Below are 26,438 nucleotides of genomic sequence, written 5' to 3' on the forward strand. Positions count from 1 at the left end.
TGCTGATTTTACTAAAATATTCCCAGACTCTGATACCTTACCATGAATCCTGTTGTGGTCTGTATAATATAGGCTCATCTGGGACACCAGATTTGGGGAGGTCTTTATCAAGACCACTGTTTCGGTTAAAATAAAGTCCTGTTGCACAGAATCCCGATCATCATTATTGCTAGGAGTAGAATCTGGTATATTTTTTTATAGTTCTGAAAATTATAAAAATTATGACCCATAATTTGTTTTAGGGTATACCAAATGTTTTCTGAATGGAGAGAAAACTCTCAGAGCAGAAGATTTATCTGCCCATCGTTCAAATAAACATATCCAAATAACAGTTGTTTTTGAAATGTTTCCTTTTTCCTCCTCAGGCCAGTTATTTCAAGTTGGAAGGGAAAATTTATTCAGTTGTGAAACCAGATCCACCCCAAGTAACCCAAGTGAAATGTAGACATTTTTTGATTCTCATGACTTCAGTTTTAAGAAGGCATTTAGCAAAGGATAGAGTGCATGGCTCCAAAGGGTCATTTCATTCATAGCCTTTGCCACATGGTAGAAGCTGTGGTCATTGCCATCAACTCCAAGAGAAGCTGTCTTGGGTCAGGCTCTTGGCAGCAGATTTTCCCCAATGGATATTAGCCCTTGGGGTTGGACCGATTTTAGGTTCCTGGTCAGTAGTGGGTCACCCTGAGGTTTGGGTGGTTCTGGGAAACAAGCTTGACTTCCCTGGCTTGTTAGAGGACTACTATGGAATTGGCCAAATCTCTTCACTCTTCTCAGAGGCTTGGTCAGTCCAGGCCTTGACCTTTGCCACGAGGGACATACTCCCTTGAGTTCACCATCACCTTGGAAGAGTTTGGGGCCAAAGCCTGGAAGCAAAACTCTACCAAAGCAAGAGTTAAATGCTATCCACTTGGTTACTCTTATTAGCATTCTGTTGTATAGCCGCTTTTCATATGTTTATATTCATTTAATATTTTAAAAATTTATGTAAACATCATTTATATATATTGGAAAATATATAAATTATTTTAAATTTATATAAGCATTATGCCACATCATGTGGAATGTGCATTATAATCCACAAACAAATCCTCGCCCTGTTTGTGGATTAATGAAGTTCTTTGTTTCTTCCGTGATCTGACTAAATCGCAGAGACAAAGGAAGGAAGCCGAAATCTGTGATACTGTGGAAGATCCAAATGGGGACAGTGTCACACATGTTCTCACCGTGTATCTGAAATGTTGCCTGTTCATCTGTCTACTTGCCACCTTGTTCTACAAATGGTTTCAAGCTGCTGCCAAAGAGAGGGTGGGGCTGTCCTGTGCTTTTGTGCTTGGGCACATGGAACAGCCCTTTGCTCACCCTCTTATTTATTTTAAGCATGACTCTATAAACTAATACAAACCCTCCAGGTCAGAATCACAGTGAACTCTCTTCCCTAAAAGCCTGAGTGAGGAGAAGCAGTGAGGTTGGCATCCACATTATCAAATGCTGTGTGTAAATATCTGAGGCGTGAGAGGGGCTGCAAAGAGGTGCTCAGCGCATCCTTCCATCTGAGAACCCACCCCACTTCTAAAGGTGTTTTGAGAAGAAAATTCTATCAGTAACATGTAGAATTATATGTGTGTATACTAGTCGTGTTTGTTAACCACTAAGCCATGACAGGAACTCCTAAAAAATATTTTTAATATTGAGAGTTCAGGGAATTCAGGGAGTTCCAGTCGTGGCTCAGAAGTTACGAACCTAATACCCATGAGGATGTGGGTTCGATCCCTGGCCTCACTCAGTGGGTTAAGGATCCAGCATTGCCGTGAGCTATGGTGGAGGTCACAGATGTGGCTTGGATCCCACGTTGCTGTGGCTGTGGCTCAGGCCAGCAGCTGTAGCTCCGATTCAACCCTTAGCCTGGGAACTTGCAAATGTTGCAGGTGCAGCCCTAAAAAGACCCAAAAAAAAAAAAAAAGGAAGAGAACAATGAAATTCATATACCATAAGTCACCCTTTTAAAGTATACAGTTCAGTGATTTATATATATTTATAAAGCTGAGCAGCCGTAACCACTGTCCTCTTAAAACATTTTCATCATCTCTGCCACAGGAAAACACTGTGCCCATTTGTAGTCACTCCCTATTCCCATCTCCCGCCAGCCCCTGGCAACCACTAATTTACTTTCTGTCTCTATGGATTTACCTATTCTGGACATTTAATATAAATGGAACCATACAGTATGTGACTTTTCATTTAGCATGGTGTTTCAGGGTTCATGCATGTTGTAGGATGTATCAGTACTTCATTCCTTTATGTGACTAAATAATATTCCCTAATATGGGAATTTTTTATTTGGTTTATCCACTCATCAGTCGATGGACATTCAGTTGTTTCTCCTTTTTAGCTATTATGAATGATGCTACCATGGATGTTCATGTATGAGTTTTTGCTTCGCCTGGGTCTATATCTAGAGTGGACTTGCTGATGGTAAATCTCATTATTTGCTTATTAATAAGGACAACACAGGGTATTCGGCCCAACCTTTCATCCAGTGCAGGGATAAAATGAAAGTGTTCGTTACATAATATCATCCATCTGCCTCACCATACCATTTCCATTCTTTTTAAATAACCAGGACAGACGGCTGACAACTCCCACTGCTCTGTTTCACCTGCTTCTGCTTTTGCAATTGCCACGGCTGCAGCAGGACACGGGAGTCCACCAGGTGAGTCGGGGCGAGCAGCGGAGCGCAGACACCGGGCAGTTTATGGTACATCAGTGGTCCTTACCTGCTAGCGTCTTGATGACACGCTGCACAGCTTCTGAAGAATGCAGATCCCCAGCTCCCTTTTCTAAGTCCGTGTGTGTCTTGGTGTGGGACTGCCTTTTAAATAAACACCTTCAGGTGAGTCTCACCCAGCTGGCCTGTGGAGAATACTTTTGAGAACTTCTATAGCAGAGAAGGATGTGTTCTCTCTCTTTCAGGTTGTTTTATGGAGTTCTTTAACCTTTTTAGCCAAATTATCGAGAGCAAGTGTTTCCCTTTTTAATTGAGTACCGTGCTAAAAACGCATGCAGGGTGGGAGGGGAGGCTTGTGGAGGGGGGTGGGGAGGAAGGTGGGATCTCTTGCTTTAGCTGACTCATAATTCATTTCCAGTAGCTCCATGATGCTTTCTGAGTTGCTGTCAGTTAATTTTCAGGGTAAAGAAGTACTTCAAATAAAAGCATGATATTTTAAATAGATCAAGACTTTTATTCATTATCTCTGTCCTCTTTTCTCATGTGCAAGGAGGATATTATGTTAAAATAAATCTGCATGTGGTTTAGACAGCCTTGTTGCGGGGAGTGTCTTCACCTAAACTTAACTCCCTGGGTTCTGGGAGGGATGGTGTATTTTGCTAATTAGCCGTTGTTCACCTCCCGTAAAGAAGTCCGTTTCCAAAGCCTATGAACCTATATTCAGTGATAGTAACTGGTAGATACTGTCTTTGTGAATTCCTTCTAAATTGAAGTAAGAACAGAGAGGTGTTCTGTAATGAACATGAATTACCATAGTGATTATATATATATCTCCCATCTGAATCGAAAAATCTTTGCAGATTAACTATATTCCACATCTTCGGTATTTTACCACACACACACCTCATCGGATGTGGTCAGGCAAACTGGGGATGTTCTTTGCCCCCCCCAATAGTCCCCAGACCTTTCCCCCCAGTTTCCTATCAATATAACACAATACAGCCAGTCGTGGTAATAAGATTGCTGTTTTCTCAATCCAGTTGGCTTCTGTTATTGACTGCATGTTATAATAATGAACATTTCTTGGATGAAATAATGGAGTGTTCCCTACATTTTCAGCCTAGTCGGTTATCACTGTGACCTGCTAAGAACATCTCCTGTCTTTTGTTCTCACAAGCTAGTCTGTCTTTGGAAAAAGTGAAGTACAGAGCTTCCTCACAGGTTTTTTAGCCTAAATATGTTTTCTGAGGGAAAAGAGTCATTGTTACTTCGGGCTGAGCCCATTTCCCCGTTTGCTGGAGGCTGGGTTGGGGAAGTTACCTTTTTTCCGCGGAGACGGAAGCAGAGTTTTAATGGACATTGGCTTTCGGACTCTGGCTTGTCCCTGCATAATGGGGCAGAGGATGAAGTAGCCAAAACAGCTGTCTTCCTCACTATCTGAACAGGCTTTTGCCTCTGCTGCCTGTCTTCCTGCTTCTCCCCTGCATCTGAAATAGCCTTAGGAAGGAAGTTCTCTTCAGTGGGTGGGATGAGGCAGGGCAGACTGCTGACCCGCTGTGGCCGGTGCTGCTCGGTCCAGGGTAGCCTGAGTCTCCTTTTGTTACCCTGCTGCTGATGTCCCCTATAATGTGGTCTGGAGCTGCATGATTCCGTTTTAGACATAAGTGAAATCAAGGATGGATTTCACTGTGCCCTGCTGTCAAGGCAGTGGGGGTCAGTCTCAGTGTCTAACAGTGGTAAGAGAGGGGGTCTGGGAGTTCCCGCTGTGGCACAGTGGGTAAAGAATCCAACGGCAGCAGCCCAGGTTGCTGCAGGGGTGCAGATGTGACAGCTGTGGCTTGGATTCAATCCTTGGCTTGGGAGCTTCCATATGTTGTGGGTGTGGCCATAAAAAAACAAGAGGGGGTCTGTCTGTCTTGGACTGGGGATCAGTACATCCCTGGGCTTAGCTGTTCGTGGAGCTGGCTCCACAGGAGCGTCCACCTGCCTGTGAGAACTTGGCAGAGGGGCTCATGTTCACAGATGACTAAGGAAGGTGGACATGGAGCAGAAAGAGAGGAAGTGCTAAGAAGATGATCTGGACTTCTTGGCTGGTCAGGGAGGTCTGGTGCTGCCCAGAGAAGATCTAGACCCAGACGGACAGGTGTCCGAAGGAAAGGAAGGCTAGGTAATGGTTAAATCCCAGATGGGGCTTTACATACAGTCTTTGAATCAGGAATTGCTGACCTGAATGCACCCTAGAACTTCGAGAGCTGCAAAGGCAAGCAGGAGGGAAGGTTGTGTAGACACATGAACACCTCATACTCATGTCCATCTTTCCAGGCCCCTGTCTCCTCATCTGGCTGAAATGTGGGCCCACCCGGTGGCGCTGCTCTGCTGTGTGTGGCTTAGAGCAAGAAACAAGAGTCTGCCCAATCAAGCCTCACAGTCTGCCGAGCGGGCTTCCATGTTTCAGGCTCCTCTTCAGGTTCCTTCCTGCTTTAAACCTCTCCCACCTCCCTGCCCCCAACCTCTCTCTCCATCAAAATGCACAGGAATCTGGCACCTCTGGGTTAGAACTGTCAATTAATGATCATGCTTTCAACTATTCACTCTAGGCATTCGCATGTAAGCCATTTCTCCTTAATGATTGCCTGGAAGGTATTTTTACTGCATTAAAAGAAATTTAAATTTAGCAAGAGGATGGACAGAAATTTTTCTTAGCATAGAAGCCAAACAAGATGTGTATGCCTGGCCGTGAAGGCAAAGAAAGCGGACTTTTCTGTGGAAGGTGGCCTGGGATCTGCTCAGGATCGCCAGTCCTGTCCCTCAGGTCTGAGCCTGCCTAATTTCCACACATACTGGAAAAGCCTGGGTTTTTTTCCCTTCTGGTTTCTTTTAGGACCTAGAGCCTACCCTTTCCAAAGGAAAATAAGTCTCTCTTCCACATCATGCCCCCTTTCCATATAGACCAACAGTGGTACCTCTGTTTGAGAGGAAGGAGAGCCTGATCTGTGGGCACAATTGTGACACTAATTCTTGTTAACTCACGTTATGAAGATTTCAGTTTATTTAGTTGCTTGCCTTCAGATTGGCCGCTAAGTCACATTAGACCCACTTATGGATGGATCCAGGGTTTGTGGGGTCTAATGCTTACCTAGTTTGCCTCAAGGGAGAAAATACAAAATTACAACCACAAACCTTTAGCGCACCTCCCAGTGCTTTGGAAGAGGGCCACACTCAGTGAGAGGCCCTGCAGCTTAAGCTCTGTTGGCTTCCTGGTAAATCAGCTTATGAGGCCAGTCCTGCTTGTTCTTGGAATCAGAGCAGCTATAGGAAATTTTGATCCCTGAGAGATGGATATGGGAGGGGGACCAGTGATCATCAAACAGTCACATAAGGGCTCTTTTCGGTGGTGGAGCTTTAACTCTATGAAAGATTGAGACAGAAAACAATCATGGGGTCTTAGGAGCCACCACATTGGTTGAACTGTATTTTCAAGCATCTGCTCAAATTTAGGAGCTCTGCATTAAAGTGGAATTAAAATGTGTGCTTTTCGGATGGCTGCTGATACAGGGAATCTGCAGGTGCAGTTTGGATATAGTTAAGATATGAATAGAAATGCAAATCCAATGAATACACATATCAGGGTCTATCGTGGTGCTTACTCTACACCTGAAGCTCTGGGATTAATTATAGATTTTATGAAATGATCTAAAATGAAATATGACAGGATGAGGTGGGTTATTTTTATAAAAGTAGAAATAATGCCAGTGAAGTTACTACAAGCAACTCTTGATTTTCTGTGAGCAGATTATAGGTTTTACCATTCTTTGGGAGTCAAAGTAAATTAACAAAGTAGAGGAATGCTTGAATGCATTTATAGGAAAATTAATGGCACAGTTACAATTGCTTAGAGAAAGAGCGAGTCTTTTATTGGCATGACTTGGTACTTGTAAAATAGATAATTCGTAACCTGTTTTGTCTTCTGTCAAACCACTCATGCTTGTGTAGCCTATAGTAGATCTGAGCTTGGTATAAATTGGGCTTAGACTTGCTTTTCAATATGCCAACACTTAGTCCCCCACCCAGAGATTCTGACTTAATTGGTCTGGGTACCTTCAGGGCATCAGGATTTTTAAAGCTCCCCAGGTGATACTTGTGTGGAGTCAAGGTGGGAAACCACCAAACTAGATGGAGACATTGGTTTCTTCTCTGCTTTCAGCATTCCTACTCAAATGTCTGAGTTTGAGACATGTTTTCTTTTGGTTTTGTTTTTTTTTTTCAAAATATATTAAATCCATTTGTCATTACTTTATCAAAGATAGCTAGTTGAAGTTTGAGGGACAGAATGTACCTAATCTGTATTTTTAAGTGAAAACATTGTCACTATTATTAATGAAAATCAAAGAGCTTTGGCAAGCCAAATTTAAATCTACAATGATTCCAAGTCTTATTTTTCATTATTTCTTGATTTTTTTTTTTTTTTTTTTTTTTTTTTTTTGGTCTTTTGTAGAGCCATACCCACGGCATATGGAGATTCCCAGGCTAGGGGTCTAATCGGAGTTACAGCTGCCAGCCTACGCCACAGCCACAGCAACACAGAATCTGAGCCACATCTGCAACCTACACCACAGCTCACGGCAATGCCGGATCTTTAACCCACCGAGCAAGACCAGGGATTGAACCCACAACCTCATGGTTCCTAGTCAGATTCGTTAACCACTGAGTCACGACGGGAACTCCCCGATTTTTTAGGTTTCATGTATACAGCATTATATTTCAGTTTCTGTATTCACTGCTCAGAAAGTTTAGTTTCCGGAATTCCCGTTGTGGCTCAGTGGTTAATGTACCCAACTAGTATACATGAGGACTCGGGTTTGATCCCTGGCCTCACACAGTGGGTTAAGGATCCAGTGTTGCTTTGAGCTTTGGTGCAGGTCGCAGACGTGGCTCGGATCCCACATTGCTGTGGCTCTGGCGTAGGCTGGCAGCTACAGCTCCAATTGGACCCCTAGCCTGGGAACCTCTATGTGCCTCAGGTGCAGCCCTAAAAAGACAAAAGAAAGAAAGTTTAGTTTCCATCCATCATTATCCAGTTGACCTCTTTACCGATTTTGCCCTCCCCCATGTCCCTTTCCCCTTGGTAACCATTGCTTTGTTCTCTGTATCCATGTGTTTGTTTTGGTTTGGTTGGTTGCTTACTTATTTCTTTTTATAACTCATATGAGTGAAAACATGATATTTCTCTTTCTCCATCTGAATTATTTCACTTAGCATAACACACTCCAGGTTTATCCATGTTGTTGCAAATGACAAAATTTCATCTTTTGGAGTTCCCGTCGTGGTGCAGTGGTTAACGAATCTGACTAGGAACCATGAGGATTCGGGTTTGATCCCTGGCCTTGCTCAGTGGGTTGGGAATCCGGCATTGCTGTGAGCTGTGGTGTGGGTTGCAGACGTGGCTCGGATCAGTTCGAATCCCGCGTTGCTGTGGCTCTGGGGTAGGCCGATGGCTACAGCTCGGATTAGAATACTAGCCTGGGAACCTCTATATGCCGCAGAAGCGGCCCCAGAAAAGGAAAAAAGACAAAAAAAAAAAAATTCATCTTTTTTTGTGGCCAAGTAGTATTGATTGTGTATATATATATACTATATCTTTATCCATTCATCTATTAATGGATACTTAGATTGTTTCTGTATCTTGGCTATTGTAAATAATGCTGCAGTGAACATAGGGGTGCGTATGTCTCTTTGAATTAGCATCTTCATTTTCTTTGGATACATTCTCAGAAGTAGAATAGCTGGGTCATACGGTAATTCCATTCTTAATTTTTTAAGGAATCTTCATACTGTTTTCCATAGTGGCTGCACCAGATTACATTCCCAGCACCAGTTCAAGAGGGTTCACTTCTCTCCTCATCCTCACCAACACTTCTTATTTCCTCTTTTTGATGATAGCTATTCTACCTGGCGTGAAATCATAGGTCATTGTGGTTTTGATTTGTGTTTCCCTGGTAATGAGTGATGGCGAACATCTTTTCATGTGCCTGTTGGCCATCTTTATATCTTTGGCAAAACGTCTATTTTTATCTTTGGAAAAATGACCATTTTTTAAATCAGAGTGTTAGTTTTGTTGTTGTGTTGTATGAGTTCTTTATATATTTTGATTATAAACCCTTATTGGATATATGATTTGCAAATATCATCTGCCATTCAGCAGGTTGTCTTTTTGTTTGGCCGATGGTTTCCTTTGCTGTGCAGAAGGCTTTTACTTTGATGTAGTCTCATTTGTTTATTTTTGCCTTTGTTTTTCTTGCCTCAGGAAACATATCAAGGAAGAGATTGCTAAGACCAGTGTGAAAGAATGTATTGCATCTGTTTTTCCTAGGAGTTCTATGATTTTAGGTCTTTCATTGAAGTCTTCAATCCATTTGAAGATTTTTATGTGTGGTATAAAATATGGGTCTAGTTTCATTCCTTGCATGTTGCTGTTCACTTTTCCTAACACCACTTATTGAAGAGACTGTCCTTTCTCCTAGTGCATGTTCTTTGCTCCTTTGTCATAAATTAATTGTCCATATATATGTAGGTTTATTCTGGGCTGTCAATTCTGTCTCATTGTTCTGTGTCTATTTCTGTCAATATCATGCTGTTTTGATTACTGTAGTTTCAGGCATATTTCATTTTATTGCACTTTGCTTTGTGGTGCTTCACAAATACTGTGTTTTTTACAAATTGAAGTTTGTGGCAACCCTGTGTCCAGCAAGTCCATCAGTGACATTTTTCCAACAGCATTTGCTCACTTCATGTCTCTGTGTCCTATTTTGGTAATTCTCACAATATTTCAGACTTTTTTCACTAATATTATATTCATGGTGACCTGTGATCAGGAACCTTTGATGTCACTATTTAACTTAGGGGTGGTCCACAAACTGCACCCATATAAGGATGGCGAACTTACCAATAAATGTGTGTGTATTCTGACTGCTCTGCAGACCTGCTATTCTCCTGTCTCTCTCCCTCTGTTCAGGATGCCCTTTTTCCCGAGACACACACTGTAGACATTAGGCCAATTAATTACCCTACAACAGCCTCTAAGTGTTTAAGTGAAAGAGAGAGTTGCACATCTTGCACTTTCAATCAAAAGCTAGAAATGCTTATCCATTAACCCCAAATTCCCAGTCCATCCCACTCCCTCCCCCTTGGCAACCACAAGTCTGTTCTCCATGTCCATGATTTTCTTTTCTGTGGAAAGGTTCATTTGTGGATGAGCAACGAGATCCTGCTGTATAGCACTGGGAACTGTATCTAGTCACTTATGATGGAGCATGTTAATGTGAGAAAAAAGAATGTATATATGTATGTGTGACAGGGTTCACCTTACTGTACAATAGAAAATTGACAGAACACTGTAAACCAGCTATAATGAAAAAAAATTAAAATCATTAAAAAGAAAAAAAAAAAAAAGCTAGAAATGATAAATCTTAGTGAGGAAGGCACGTCAAAAGCCAAGACAGGCTGAAAGCTAGGCCTCTTGCACCAAACAATTAGCCAAGTTGTAAATGCAAAGGAAAAAGTTCTTGAAGGAAATTAAAAGAGCTCCTTCAGTGAACACAAGAAGCTGTTATGGAGAAAGTTTTCATGGTCTGGACAGAAGCTCAAACCAGCCACAATATTCCCTTAAGCCAAAGCCTAATCCAGAGCAATATACTCTCTTCAATGCTGTGAAGGCTGATCGAGGTGAGGAAGCTGCAGGAAAAAAATCTGAAGCTAGCAGAGGTTGATTCATGAGGTTTAGGGAGGGAAGCCATCTCTATAACATAAAAGTACAAGGTGAAACAGCAAATGCTAATGTAGAAGCTGCAGCAAGTTATCCAGGAGATCTATCTAAGATCATTAAAGAAGGTGGCTACACCAAACAGCAGATTTTCAGTGTAGATGAAACAGCTTTCTATTAGAAGATGCCTCTAGGACTTTCATAGCTAGAGAGGAGAATTCAACGTGTAGCTTCAAAGCATCAAAGGATAGGCTGACTCTCTTGGTAGGGGCTATTGCACCTAAAATTGAAGCCAGTGTTCATTTACCATTCCAGAACTCCTAGGACACTTAAGAACTAGGCTGACTCCCTTCTGCTTGTGCCCTGCAAATGGGACAAGGCCTGGATGATGACACATTTATTTATAATGTGCTTTACTGAATATTTTAAGTCCACTGTTGAGACCTCTTGCTCAGAAAGAAAAAAAAAAAAAAAGATCCCTTTCAAAACAGTACTGCTTGTTGACAATGTTTTCATGCCTGCTAACATAACATCCATTCTGCAACCCACAGTTCAAGGAATGATTTGGACTTTCAAGTCCTACTATTTAAGAGTTATATTTTGTAAGGCTATATCTGCCATAGATAGTGATTCCTCTAATGGATCAGGGAAGGGTAAAATGAAAAACTTCTGGAAAGGACTTACCATTCTAGATGCCATTAAGAACACTCATGATTCATGGGAAAAATTCAAAATAGCCGCACTAACAAGAGTTTGGAACAAGTTGATTCCGTCTGTGATGGATGAGTTTGAGGGGTTCAAGACTTTAGTGGAGGAAGTCACTGCAGATGTGGTGGGAATAGCAAAAGAACTAGAAATAGAAATGGAGCTTGAAGATGTGACTGACTGTAATCTCATGATAAAACTTGAATGGATGAGAGTTTTGCTTCCTATGGATGGAGAAAGAAGGTAGTTTCTTGAGATGGAATTTATTCCTGGAAACACGCTGCAAGACTGTTAAAAATGACAAGATTTAGAATTTGACGTAAACTTGGTTGATGAAGCAGCAGCAGAGTTTGAGAGGATTTATTCCAGTTTTGAAAGAAGTTCTGCTGTGGGTAAAATGCTGTCAAACAGCCTTGTGTGCTACAGAGAAATCATTGGTAAAAGGAAGAGTCAATCAATGCAGCCACCTTCATTCGTGTCTTATTTTTAAAAATTGCCACAGCTGTCAACCTGATCAGTCAGCAGCCATCAACATTAAGACAAGACCCTCCACCAGTAAAAAATATTACAATTTGTTGAAGGCTCAGACGTTTAGTATTTCTTTTTAGCAATGAAGTATTTTTAATTAAGGTCTGTACATTACTTTTTTAGATTTAATGCTATTGCACACTTAACAGACTACAACATAATGTAAACATAACTTGCCATGCCTGTGGCATATGGAAGTTCCCGGGCTAAGTGTCAAATCAGAGCTGCAACTACAGGCCTACTCCACAGCCATGGCAACACCAGATCTGAGCTGCATCTGTGAACTACGCTGCAGCTTGTGGCAATGCTGGATCCTTCACCCACTGAGTGAGGCCAGAGATGGAACCTGCATCCTCGCAGACACTATGCCAGGATCTTAACCCACTGAGCCACAACAGGGACTCCTAAACATAACTTTTATATGCACTAGGAAACCAAAAAAAAATTGTGTGACTTTAGTGCAATATCTTCTTTGTTGTGGTGGTCTGGAACCGAACCAGCAGTATCTTTGATGTCTTCTTGTAGTATAATTTGAAATCAAAAAGTATGATACTTGCAGATTTTTTTTTTTCCTTAGAATTGCTTTGGTTGTTTGGGGTCTTTTGTGGTTCTCTATAAATTTTAGAATTTTCCATTTTTGTGGAAAATATCGTTGGGATTTTGATAGGGAATTGGATTGAATCTGTAGACTGGTGTAGGTAATATGGACATTTTAACAATGTTAAGCCATAAGAGAAATGGAAGAAGTCACAAAGAAATGGAAAGATATTCTGTGCTCAGGGATCCCAGTCTTATTTTTAGACACACACACACACACACACACACACACACACACACGACTGAAACGAACATTTTGGAACTAACAAGTTACGTCTTCACCAGTCTGAGCCTGCAGAGCAGCTAGGAGTGCTCATGTCAGGGGGTCATTGCATTCTCTTACCGGGAAGATGCCCAACAAGCCAGATCACATGGAGCATCTCCTCTGCTCATCATGTGTTTTTGATGTGCCTTTTTAAGCAGACCCAGATCCTTGTTCCAGCTGGCCTGGGCACCCTCTTCCCTGACCGTGTTGCATTGCCAAGTTCTCCTTCTTTGCACTGCCCGTGCTTGAGTTCCATGCAGACCATCCTCTTCTATTACTCTCTCTTCTCGGCAAAGGTGCAATACGGTTGATTGCACCTTTTCACTTTTTTGATCTGCTCACTTTGCTTAATTGCTACTTGGCTGCAGTACGGGTTCATCCATTTCAGAGCCAGGCAGATAACCGAAAGGGGGACAGGAGAGCTCCCCCTGGTTTTTGCCTTGACAGAATACAGACTAGAGCTGTCAGATCTATTTCTTTCTCTTCTTTTTTTAAAGAAAACCCTGAGAACTGGATATTTTTGTGAAAACTCCTATTTTTAAATGCTGGGAGTGAATTCATACTCTTTTAGAAAATGCTATCTAGGCCAAGCAAAATACTTGTGTGGACCACATTTGGTGGTGAGCCACCAGTATCTGACCTCAGATTTACTGTAATCACTTATAGCTGGAGTTGTAAGTTGATCCAGGTAAGAGTTCCTGAGACACACATAAGTACTAGCAATGATCTTCCCAGTCCTCCATCCCCTTAACCATTGCCTAGTCCTTTGGCTGGGCTGCTTGGTTTTCTTTTTATTATTTTATGATCTATTTTTTGGAGGGGGAGTGAGTTTTATTTATTTATCTTAGTTATATTGAAGTATAGTTAATTTACAAGGCCATGATAATTTCTGCTGTACAACAAAGTGAGCCAGTCATACATACACACATATTTCTTCTCTCTCAGATTCTTTTCCCACGTAGATTATCACAGGATACTGGATAGAGTTCTCTGTGCTACACTGCAGGTCCCCGTTGGCCAGTCATTCCATGTACCTCAGTGGGCATATGCCAATCCCAAACCCCTAGTCCATCTCCCCTTACCTGTCTCCTTTGGTAACTATAAGTTTTTCAAAGTCTGAGAATCTGTTTCTAGTCTACAAATAAGTTCATTTTTATCTTTTCTTTTTTTAGATTCTCCATATAGGTGATATTGTTATGATGTTTGTCTTTCACTGCTTAACTTGATTTAGTGTAATGGTTTCTAGGTCCATCCATGTTGCTGCAAATGGCATTATATCATTCTTTTTATGGCTGAATAATATTCCATTGTACATATGTACCACATCTTCTTTATCCACTCCTCTGTTGATGGATATTTAGGTTGCTTCCATGTCTTGGCTATTGTAAATAGTGCTGCTATGGACATTGGGGTACATGTATCTTTTTGAGTTATGGTTTTCTCTGAATGCATGCCCTGGAGTGGGATTGCTGGATTGTATGGTAGTTCTATTTTTAGTTTTTTGAGGAACCTCCATACAGTTTTCCGTAGTGATTGCACCAGTGTACATCCACATCAACAGTGTAAGAGGGTTCCCTTTTATCCACACCCTTTCCAGCATTTGTTTTTTGTAGGCTTTTTTTTTTTTTTTTTTTAGGGCCACACTCACAGCATATGGAGATTCCCAGGCTAGGGGTCAAATCGTAGCTATAGCTGCTGGCCTACACCACATGCACTGCAACGCAGAATCTACAGCTGCACCTACACCACAGCTCATGGCAACACTGGATCCTTAACCCACTGAGCAAGGTCAGGGATCGAACCCACATCCTCATGGTTGCTAGTCGGGTTCATTAACCACTGAGCCATGCTGGGAACTCCTTAACCCACTGTGTCACAGTGGGAACTCCTTGTTAGTCATTCTTGATCTTGTCTTTGTCTGAGACACACCCATTTCTTTTCCATCTTCTTTCCACCTCTCTGTTCACCTGGCATTCACCTGGCAGAGCAGCATGGTAACTCCAGAGAGATGAGCCTGGGTAGAATTAGTCATCTGCAGGTAGATTCTTACTTGGCTAGCAGCACTGAAGGATCCTGTGATTTCTCCCACAGAATTGTATAAATTAGGGTCTCAGTACAATTTTATAACCCGATCAGAGGAAGCATTTATCTCTAAATTGAGATTTGGATTAATATTGAGTTACGTTAATGTCACATATGTACTCTGCTATCTATTTTTTTTTTTTTTTTAGGATTTATGAAAACACTCAGCTCTCTCTATTGATTTTTTTTTTTTTGTGGCCTTTTTAGGGCTGCACCTGTGGCATATGGAGGTTCCCAGGCTAGGGGTCAAATCAGAGCTCTAGCCACTGACCTATGCCACAGCCACAACAAAGCCAGATCTGAGCTGCATCTGTGACTTACACCACAGCTCATGGAAACACCCGATCCCTAACCCACTGAGTGTGGCCAGGGATTGAACCCACATCGTTATGGATACCAGTCAGATTCGTTTCTACTGAGCCACGACTTCTTAGCTCTCTTTAAATAGTTAATCTACTTATAGAGTGAACTTAGAAGGAAGGCACAGAGTATGTTTTTTTCCCAGTGTTGTTTGTCTTACTTGGCTTTGTAGCCTATGGCTTCACAAGTGCTAGAAAGATGTGAAGAGGCAACTTAATAACATGTCATTCACCTGTTTTATCTTGTGAATACATCATACTTATGGGTAGTTTTTGCAGAGGGCCTCTCAGAGTTGTATCCACATATTCTACACTGTCCTGTTGGGCATTTCTGTCTTCAAATTGAGTGATTGCACTTATTATCAACATGGCAATTACAAGAGTAAAGTTACGTAATTCTATAGGGTATATTATACACCAAGTGCCATTCTAAGTTTTACATATGTTAACTGATATGTGAAGTAGTTACAATTATTATGCTCATTTTTTAGTAAGGAAACCAAAATACAGAGAGTTAAGTCACCTAAGATAATGTAGGTGGTAGGTGGTAGATTTGAATCATATCCTCTGTCTGATAAAAAGAGGACCCTGATACAGGTGGTACCATGATTGCCAGTAAGCCTTGGCTAAATTATTCATAATTAAATTGAATTTAGGGGCATATTTTCATCTTGGATCTATAACCAGTTCCAACTGCTGCCTTATATCCATAAAGCAGAGCTGGAATTTCATTCTCTAGGTTTCTATGGTCCCGCCATTGTATTTGGAGAAGGACATGAGTGTTTCTGTGGGCTGTCTGGTGGTTTTAAAAATATGTCCACATATTCTTTCATACTCCATCCATAAACAGGTAAAGCTGAGTTCCTTTTTCTTTTTTGTGTGGGCAGGATTTAGTAACTTGCTTCTAACAAATAAAATTAAACATAGGTGATCGTGTATCACTTTGGAGGCTAGGTCATCAAAAGGCATAACTGTTCTCTATTCTGGTCAGTCTCTCTCTTGGTTCACTTGTTCGGGAGGAAACAAGCTTCCATGTCATGAGGAGAGGCCCGTGAGATGAGCAAGAAACTAGAAAATAAGCCTCCTGCCAATAGCCACATGCATGAGCTTAGAAGTGAACCCTCTGGCCCCAGTTGAGCTTTCAGATGACTGCAGCCCTGGTAGACATCTGGCTTGCAATCTCATGAGACACCTCGGGCCAGAGCCACCCAGCTGAGTCACTTCCAAAATCTTTCCCTAAAGAAACTGTAGGAGTTCCCATCGTGGCTCAGTGGTAATGACCCTGACTTGTATCCATGAGGACATGGGTTCGATCCTTGGCCTTGCTTGGTGGATTAAGGATCCGGCATTGCCATGATCTATGGTGTAGGTTGCAGACACGGCTTGGATCCCAAGTTGCTGTGGCTATGGTGTAGGCCAGCAGCTACAGCTCCAATTCAACCCCTAGCCTGGGACAGGTGCAGCCCTAAAAAGACAAAAGAAAAAGAAAAAAAGAAAAGAAAAGAAAAGAAACTGTGATAGTAAATATTTATAATTTTAAGTCTGTAAGTTTTAGGGTAATTTGTTGTGCAGCAATAGGTAGCTACTACAGGCAGTATCATGATTGCCAGTAAACCTTGGCTAAATTATTCATAATTAAATTGAATTTAGGGGCATGTTTTCATCTTGGAAAGAGACGCATGCCCGGGCTGTTCCTCTAGTACAGAACACCCTGCCCTTATTCCCTAAGAAATATTTTGAAATGGAGACAATATATCTAAAATTAACATGTAGCTTAAATCTACCTTATATTCCAAGATCTCTAAACAGTCTTTCTCTTCTCCCTTCACCTGTGGTGCTGTGAATTGAATAGACTGATTTTTCTGCTGTTTGAGAGCTGAGTGCAGTTTGATTTGAACACAACTGTTGCTTAGCAATAGGAAGCAACTTAATGGCTCTACTCTCTTCTGCAAACTGAGAGGCGCCTCCCTGTGTAGCTATTGTCTGTCTGTAATGCTGAATTTAAAATTGTAATTATCATTTTAAGATGAAACCGAAGCTGGCCTCTGTGACACATTACACTTACCCTAGTATCTAAGATACCCAGGGAGTTAGACTGTCCCAGTTTGAGGCCCCTTTGCAGAAAGGCTGATCTCCCAGAATTTGGGGGCATTTAGAAATCTCAGACAAAGCTCGAAAAAAGCTGGTGAATTATTCCTCATTGGTAGGTGGTGTGTATTCCCTTAACATTGACTCTGTGATTCGGGAGCTGAAAACTTCATTCTTGAAATGTTGTGACTAGAAAATGGGCCAGTGATATTGGGGGAGAGACCAGTGGTGGGCTGGGGATCCCAAAGAAATTTGGAGGAAGTGGGAAGTCTAGCTGCCACTGACCTTACTACCTAGCTCTGTGGGAAAGAATCCTAGAATTGTCAGCTGCATTGGATTTTTAAACAAAAGGTCTAAATCCAGTTGTTTGACAGAAAGGTTGGTATGGAGATTCAGAAATCGCTACCAAGATTTACAAGCATTGCTCTTTCCCACTCTTTGGATTAAATGATGTACAAGTTTATTTGATTTTGTTTAATCTTCAGTGAGTTATATAGGTCTATCCATCAGGTATTGTAGGAAGCTAACAATGAAATATGAGGCATGGCCTCTACTCTCTAAGGACTGACAATCCTGTTGAGGAGGTGAGACAAACAGGCATGAAGTAAATCTCAAATGATCAAGATCTAAGCTCCAGAATACTGATAACAATCAGTATAATTCTCAGCCATGCTGTTAAATTCTGGACTTGAAGATGAGAGAAAATGTCACATTAGCAAAATAACAAGCCATCAGTGCATGACCCTGCAAGAAAAGGGTAATCTAGTTTCACAGTATTTCATGCAGTCTTCCAATTAGCCAGTTTTCTGAAAATAGGATTTTGGAGCTTTTTTGATTTAGTGGGTTTTTTTTTTTTTTTGTGTGGTTTTTTAATTTTGAGGCAGTGTTTTCCTCTGGATCTGCAGGTTATTCTTTATGGGCAGACACTTCTTGTGTGTGTTATAGTCTTCGGGGTTTAGCTGTTACTACATTAAGTGGGGGTAAAGTCTGTCATACTGGACTTTGTTAATATTGTCATAATTATTAACATACTAGTAATAACATAATATTAACATAATTAACACGTTGGACTAAGTTAATATTGTCAAGATTTCTACACCTGCAGTATAATAAGAAGTGATGAAATGGAGTTCCTGTCATGGCTCAGTGGAAACCAATCTGACTGGCATCCATGAGGATGAAGGTTTAATCCCTGGCCTCGCTCAGTATGTTAAGGATCCAGCATTGCCGTGAGCTGTGGTGTAGGTCCCAGATGCAGCCCGGATCTGGCATTGCTATGGCTGTGCTGTAGGCCAGTAGCTACAGCTCCGATTCAACCCCTAGCCTGGGAACCTCCATATGCTGTAGGTATAGCCCTAAAAAGACCAAAAAAAAAAAAAAAAAAAGTAATGAAAGACTTACACCAAGTATATTTTAGTGGCTTCAGAAACTAGGAGTCATTAGCCTAGAGAAAACTGAAAAGAGATGAGTTTAAATAGAGGAAAATAATAGTATCCTGATATGTTTGTGTGTATGTGTTTCTTTTTAAAATAAATGTAAAAAATAGTCATGGGGAGCCAAACATCTCCTTTTTCAGATATTATTGGATCACCAGCTGTAAAGACTAAGACTCCTGTTTAATCATATGTTGCATTTGAGTAACAGCAGTGCAAATGTCATTGGCTTATAATTCCTCCTCCTCTTTTTTTAAAATTAATTAATTAATTTTTTTGTTTTTTGTCCTTTTAGGGCCACACCAGTGGCATATGGAGGTTCCCAGGCTAGGGGTCTAATTGGAGCTGTTGCTACTGGCCTACACCACAGCCACAGCCACACCAGATCTGAGCCGAGTCTTCGACCTACCCCACAGGTCACAACAACGCCAGATCCTTAACTCACTGAGCGAGGCCAGGGATCGAACCCACAACCTCATGGTTCCTAGTTGGATTCATTAACCACTGCACCACGACGGGAACTCCCCCTCCTCCTCTTTATAGACTTTTCTTTGGGTTGTTTCTAATTTTCAAGATCCTCTTCACAATTCAGAATTCATTCCCAAAACAGTAGAGCATCTCAGTCAGGATACAGCTTTATCTGGCAAATAATGTTATGCTACCACAATCAGTTTTTTTGATTCCTGTGGGTTGTGTGTAAAACAAGCCATGGTCCATTTAGAGGCAGGAACCAGAAAACTGACCATCTTAGTAAGGCTGCAGTTTCCTCCCTCCATCCTGCTTACTTTGCTCACTGTAGTTTGAAAGATTTATCAGTGATGTTCTCATTCCTTTTTTTTTCCCCTATCCTAGCAGTATAGATTTATGAAGCCCTAATCCTGTAATTCATATTGTATACTATCTAATGATTGTAAAATCCTTTTATAAGTAACAGCATGTGTCTGTCACAGCAAGGCTGGAAGTGGAAAGATAGGTTAGATATTATCTTCTTCTTCTAATATATAAAGAAACACGCTCAGCGAGCTAAAGTGACTTATTCAAGGGAAGTTATAAATTGCAAGAATAGGCCCAGAGTCCAGATCTCTTGACTTCCGATCCAGTGCTCATTCTGCGAAACCAAGTTGCTTTTGTAAAGTGGCATTTCAGAGCCATTCCTCTGAAATGTCAAAGGACAGTTAGCTGGTATCTGATAAACTAGTTGGTTTTTAATGATGCATCTTCAAATATGAATGTCGCTTCCCTCTTCAAGTATAGGTACATAGGTGTTTTGATGGTGTATGATTCCCTTCACACTACAAAGCTATTAGATTCAGAAATAGGATGACTTTATCTACGCCAGAGGAAGAAAGTGAGTTAGCAATTTAAGGTCTTCCTCCAAAGAAAATCCCAGACCTAGATGGGTTCACAGGTGACTTATACCAAACATTTAAAGAATAAGTAGTGTCAAGTCCTCACAAAATCTTCTAGGCAATGGAGGAGGAACTCCTTCCAACTTATTTTATTAGGCCAGTATTACATGACGGCAAAACCAAACAAAAACATAAGAAGAAAACCTAAGGAAATAGCACTCAGTCACTTCCTATATGTAAGGAAGTTTCAAAGATGGACTTTTATTTCTGGTTTGCTTTGTGTGTTTCATAGTTTGTGTCTAATTTCCCAGAAAGGTTCAGGGTCTCCCACCCAAGTATTCCTGAGGAGGTCACTTGGGTAGTGATTGACAGACCGATGGACATTTTAAGGGATTTGAACATATTTCTTTGTTTTCCTACACATTCTTCAGATAAATATCATGGCACGCAGAAGAAAACCCAGAATTCACCAACCAGATTTTACTTATTTACTCTGTCATTTTAAAATCCACTCACCATGCATTTCCTTGGAATACATCTCCTAGCGTTGCTGGTGACTTAGAGATAGAAGCCTTTCATTTTCAAAGGTTGGCTATCTTGCCATTTTCAAATTTTTAGTATATGTACTGCCAAAGAGAACACCATATTCAGTGTTTTTTGGGTTTTGTTTTGTTTTTTACAGCTATACCTGCAGCATATCGAAGTTCCCAGGCTAGGGGTCAAATCAGATCTGCAGCTGAGGGCTACATCACCGCCATGGCAACACCAGATCTGAGCTGCCTCTGTGACCTGTGCCACAGCTTGTGGCAATGCTGGATCCTTAATCCAGTGAGCGAGACCAGGGATCAAACCTGCATCCTCCATTTGAGTAATAAAAAAAAATGGAAAAAAAAAAAACAAAACCCCAAAAAAACCCTGCATACTCCCAGAGACAATGTCGGGTCCCAACCCACAGAGCCCAATGGGAACTCTTCAAATTTATAAACAGCTTTATTGAGATATGTTTTACTTACCTTATGATTTGCTCATTTAAATTGCCTACAATTCAATGACTTTTAGTTTTGCTCTGACATTTTTAGTGGTCTTCCAGTCTGGGTTTTGAAAACACTCAGGCTGCCTACTATAAAAAACAATTCAATCAGGGTCTGTGACCACCTCAGAGTGTCTGGTTTCACTTGACACTGTGGTGTGGGTGGAGGATACAGTTAAGAATCCCCCTTGCCCTCTTGGGGGGGTTAACAGTTGGTCCCGAGGATTTGAACTTCTGTTCTTATTATGTCGAGGATGGGAAGAAAGGCTGCCTTGCCTCTTCCCTAGCACAGTGCTAGGGAAAAGCGGCCTCTGATGGCTAATGATCTGGCTGGCAGTCTGGCTGTAGGAAAAGTAGTTATTCAGGGAACGGAGGCCACAAGAGCCTTAGAGAGAATGGGGAATTGGTGAGAGCAGTTTTGAGTAATTCTCCAAGAAGTCAGGATTGAAAATGGTTAAGAGGGTGGATTTTTCTGTCAAGTAAATGTGGGTCTGAGTTCTGCCCTTGTCTCAGCTGTGTGATCGAGGATGGACTCTCATTTTCTCATCTTTGAAAAAAGTGAGAGTAATGATTGGACCTCCCACATAGAGGTGTCACGAGGATTAAAGGAGATGGTCCCTGGGCGGTTCTTAGCATTTGGAACCAGCCAAACCCTCCATGAGTATTTCCTGCTCTTATTATTGGCTGTTTCCGCCACATGATTTATGAGCTTCTTGAGAACTGAGACTGTTGTGTTTCCGATTAGATCTCTAGCCCCTGTCATCGTAACAAGCCAGAGTTGACTTGAATGCATTCCTCTGGAGCTCATTTATTCCGTCTGTCTTTTCCTGCCTCACTTATGTGCACCCACGTGTGTGCGTGCAAATGTACACATACACACATACGTGCACACCATACCCCCTGCTGACTATTGTTACGTGGGCGAGAATTAGTAAAATAACCGCTGAAGAGTATTAATTGTGTGTCATCCGATAAAAGAAGTGTAGTTTCTGGGCACAATCAAGAGAACTAGAAATAACCTCGTTAAATAAATCTATGCTATCTAATGATATCTGCTACAGCAGACTCTCAAGAATAATGACAAGTAATTGGGGGGAGGAGAGGCAAGCAGCTGGCCAGTATGATTTATAGTAGTAATGATAGGAGATGCTTAGGTACTTGCATGGGATGTTTCCAGACGGGAAAGGAGTCCGAGAAATCAATGAGGCATCGAAGTGCCTGGGGTTTTGAAACAGAGACAACAACAGTCAGCACCTGGCTATTATATTCTATGTCAGCGTAGGCGTTTTGGATGGACTATATATAGTACCTGGTGAAAACGAGAGAAGCAAGGAAGATAGTTCTTCAAGTCTTACACCTGAAAAACTAAGTTAATGTAATGATCTCAGTTCACAATTAGCTAAGTGTTAGGTGTCAGCATTAAATCTAAGTGGGGAGAACCAAAGAGGAGGAGCTAGATGCACTTCTAAGATGAGTTTATCCAACCTCTCTCACTCCTGGAAAGGTGTCCTCTGGGCTTGTTTATTTATGTCGTTTTGGAAAGGACTTGAGGCAGATCCCTGGCTGCATTGCAAGTCAGAAGACTGTCTGGGCTCCAATCTGGACAAAGTTCAAAGGAAATTGAGTTTTCTGTCCATAGGGAACTGGTATCTTAATAATAAAAATTATGTTTTCAACTTTTATCCTGAAAGTGTCACACATCCCAGAGAATAAATCTTGTGCAAACTGTTATCAGAAACAAGGTCATCTCAGGTGGCGTTTGCTGTACTTTTCCATGGCTCAAGGGGCACTAATTACCTGTTGTGTCAGACTCAAGTTCCAGGTTAAGTCACTTATTAGCTTTTTGAGGCATCAGTTTCCTCATCACTAACAAAGGAATAATCATGTCCAATTTACTGGAATTTTGAGAATTAATTTATTTTTTCTAGCACTGAGATAATCAGAATGGAATCATGAAGACAACATTGTGATATGGGTTGAAGGATGGCAACTGAATCAATCCCCATTTCCTGGTGCTTTCTGCTTATTGACACATTCCTACTGCCTAGTTGACCTGTGCCAGAAAGAGATGGTTCTGTCAATAGAGGGACTCCTGAGGATGAAAAGGCGGGAAGTCAGGGATCAAAGAGAACATCTCCAACATGACTGAATAGCTTTAGTTCACCTGCTATGGTTGGTTCTGATATTTTCTTAGGTAAGGTTCCTTAAGACTTCCCCTGACACTGCCCTAGCCATGCTAGTCTTTCGCAGGTCCCGCCTGCTGGATCTGATATTCCAGTGGATAATTTTCACAGGTACTGTCCTGGACCATCCAAGGTTGAACTCAGCCATACTGGTGCTATGATCATGTAAGTGCTCCAGAATAGTTCCCAATGTGGTTCAATTCAGTTTATGATTTTCCCAGTCCTGATTAATTTTTCATGCATAATGATTATAATTATTTACGTTGAAGTATAGGAGACATTAGGTTTTTCCATAGTTAGAAAGATCTTGAGAAGTAATACTATATCAGTGGTACAAAGAAGTATTTTTCTTCAAATTCAAATAAAGGTTATAGGTAGTAAACTCAGCCTTTGGACAATTATTGCTAATAATTGGAAGCTGTCACCAAAACCTCAATACTTTTTTTTGCCACCCTATGAAATGGTTTAATATAGCTATAAAATAGAAATGATATCCAAATTTAGGTTGTCCTTTTGCTCTTCAAGCATAGGTGAGTAGGTGTTTTAATGGTGTATGACTGCCTTCACATCACAAAGCTATTAGATTCAGAAATAGGATGACTTTATCTACGCCAGATGAAGAAAGTGAGTTAGCAATTTAAAGTCTTCCTTCAAAGAAAATCCCAGACCTAGATGGGTTCACAGGTGACTTATACCAAACATTTAAAGAATAAGTAGTGTCAAGTCCTCACAAAATCTTCTAGGCAATGGAGGAGGAACTCCTTCCAACTTACTTTATTAGGCTAGTATTACCATGATATCAAAACCAAACAAAAACATAAGAAAACCTGAATGTAAAATACAAAAATTCTCAATAAAGTATGAGTAAACCAAATCCAGCAAGTTATGAAAAGTATCAAACACCATGACTAAATATATTTTAACTCAGGGATGCAAAATTGGTTTAACATCAGAAAATTAATTAGTTAATGTAGTATAAGTATATCATATAAATAAAGAATAAAATGATTACCTTAATAGCAACAGATAAAATATTTCGTACAATTCTACCAAGAAAGTAGGAATAGAAGGAGAATTCTTGATTTTGATAAGAAGCATCTATGAAAAAGGTAGAACTCACATCATATTTAATGGTGAAAGACCAAATGCTTTCCTCCTAAGGTCAAGCAAAATATTAAGGATATCTTGTCACTTCTATTCCACATTGCACTGGGATATTTTCTGAATGCAATAAGAGAAAAGAAAGGTTATATAAAGGCATCCTGATTGGAAGGAAATAAGAAAGTAAAACTGTCATTACTCACAGATGACATGATCCTATATACAGAAAACCAATATTCTGCTGTATAGCCCAAGGAACTATATCTGATCACTTGTGATGGAATATAATGGAGGATAATGTGAAAAAAAAATGTATATATACACACAGACACATATACACAGAAGAAGTTGATAGAACATTGTAAATCAACTGTAATAAAAAAAATTTTTTAAAAGAAAACCATAAGGAATCCACAACAACAACAACCCTACCAGAACTAATAAATAATTTCAGCAAAGATGTAGAATATAAGATCAATATATAAGTCACTTGTATTTTATATACTAACAATGAACTTAAATGAAATTAAGAAAACAATTCTAGCCACAAAGCATCTAAAGAATTAGATACTTAGGAATAAATGTAACAAAAGTAGTAAAAGGCTTGTACACTATACCGTAGAGAACATTGCCAAGAGAAGTTAATGGAGAGATCTGCCAAGCTCATTGACTGGAAGATTCAGTTTTCCCAAAACTGATCTATAGATTCAACACAATTCCTTTCTAATACCCATAGGCTTATTTCTAGAAATTGACCAGCTGGTTCTAAAAAAAAAATGCATCACTTTAAATGTATATTTATTTTTGCTTTCATTTTTGTTTTGTTTTATTGAGTGCTAACATTTCTTTGGAAATGCAAAAGACCCAGAATAGCCAAGACAAGTTTGAAAAATAAGAGCTAAGCTGGAGGATTTCTGCTTGCTGATTTAAGACTACAGTTAGCAAGATATTAGCAAGTTAGAATGGTTCTGACATAAGGTTAGTCATACCTATCCATGGACTAGGAGTCTAGAAATAAGTCTTTATGGTCCATTGATTTTTTTTTTTTTAATGAAGATACCAAAGCAATTCAGTAGGAGAAAGGGTAGTCTTTTTCATCTAATGTTACTGGGGCAATGGCAGGCTATAAGCAAAAAGATTGATTTAATTCTAAACGTTAAGGACTAAAAGTTTGAAGTTCAGTAAGAAACATAGGAGAAAGTCTTAATGCATTGGGTTGGGCAAAGAATTTTTAGATATAACATCAAAATCAAGATCCATAAATGAAAAAAAATTAATCATTGGACTTCATCAAAATTGAAAACTTGTATGCTTTTGAGGACACCATCAAGAAAGCAAAAAAGACAACGCATAGAGAAGTGGGAGGAAATAAAGCAAATCATCTACTTGATAAAGGATTTCCATCCAGAGTATATAAAGAACTCAATAATAAGAAGACAAACTACTGAAATAAAAGTGGGAGTGGAAGATCTGAATAGATATCTCACCAAAGAAGATAAAGAAATGACTAAAAAGCACATGAAAAGATGCTCATTATTCATTAGGGAAAATACAAATTAAAGTCACAATGAGATACTATTTCATAGCTGTTAGAATGACTATAATAAATTTGACAGAAATAATAACAAGTGACAGTGAGAATGTGGAGACACAGGAACCCTTATACTTTGCTGGTGGGCATATAAAATAGTATAGCTACTTTGGAAAACAGTTTATCAGTTTCTTTTTTTCTTTTTAATTTATTTTTAAATTAAAAAAAATATTGGAGTATAGTTGACCCACAATATTGTATTCGTTTCACGTTTACAGCAACGTGAATCAGTTATACATATACACATATCATCTCTTTTTTTTCCACATGTAGGTTATTATAGGACACTGCCAGTTTCCTAAAATGTTTAACATAAGCTTACCGTAGGATCCAGCAAATTCACTTCTGGGATCTAAGCATCTATGCAAAAGAATGAAGCCATATGTTCACACAAAGACTTGTACATGAATGTTTATAGCAGCATTATTCACAATAGCCCCAAATTAGAAACAGACCAAATGTCCATCAACAAATGACTGGGTAAACAAATGCGATATATTTTTGCAACATAATATTATTCCACAAGAAAAAGGAATGAATGACTAATATATGTTACAACATGGATGAACCTCAAAAATATCAAGCAATGTTTTTTTGAAAAGGTCAGATAGTAAATATTTTAGGCTTGTGGACCGTATGGTCT

General features: G+C 40.2%; 1 protein-coding gene across 5 annotated transcripts in view; it reads left to right on the plus strand.

Annotated features, from left to right (window-relative positions):
• RASGRF2 (Ras protein specific guanine nucleotide releasing factor 2) overlaps positions 1 to 26,438 on the plus strand; it is a 268,156-nt gene that overhangs the window by 167,718 nt on the left and 74,000 nt on the right. For all 5 annotated transcript variants that reach the window (XM_021084499.1, XM_021084503.1, XM_021084500.1 and 2 more), the window contains exon 17: positions 2,621 to 2,710. In XM_021084499.1, the coding sequence (XP_020940158.1) occupies positions 2,621 to 2,710 (90 nt within the window). The remainder of the gene's footprint in view (positions 1 to 2,620; positions 2,711 to 26,438) is intronic.

The sequence above is a fragment of the Sus scrofa genome, chromosome 2, assembly GCF_000003025.6.
Source record: "Sus scrofa isolate TJ Tabasco breed Duroc chromosome 2, Sscrofa11.1, whole genome shotgun sequence".
Classification (NCBI taxonomy): domain Eukaryota; kingdom Metazoa; phylum Chordata; class Mammalia; order Artiodactyla; family Suidae; genus Sus; species Sus scrofa.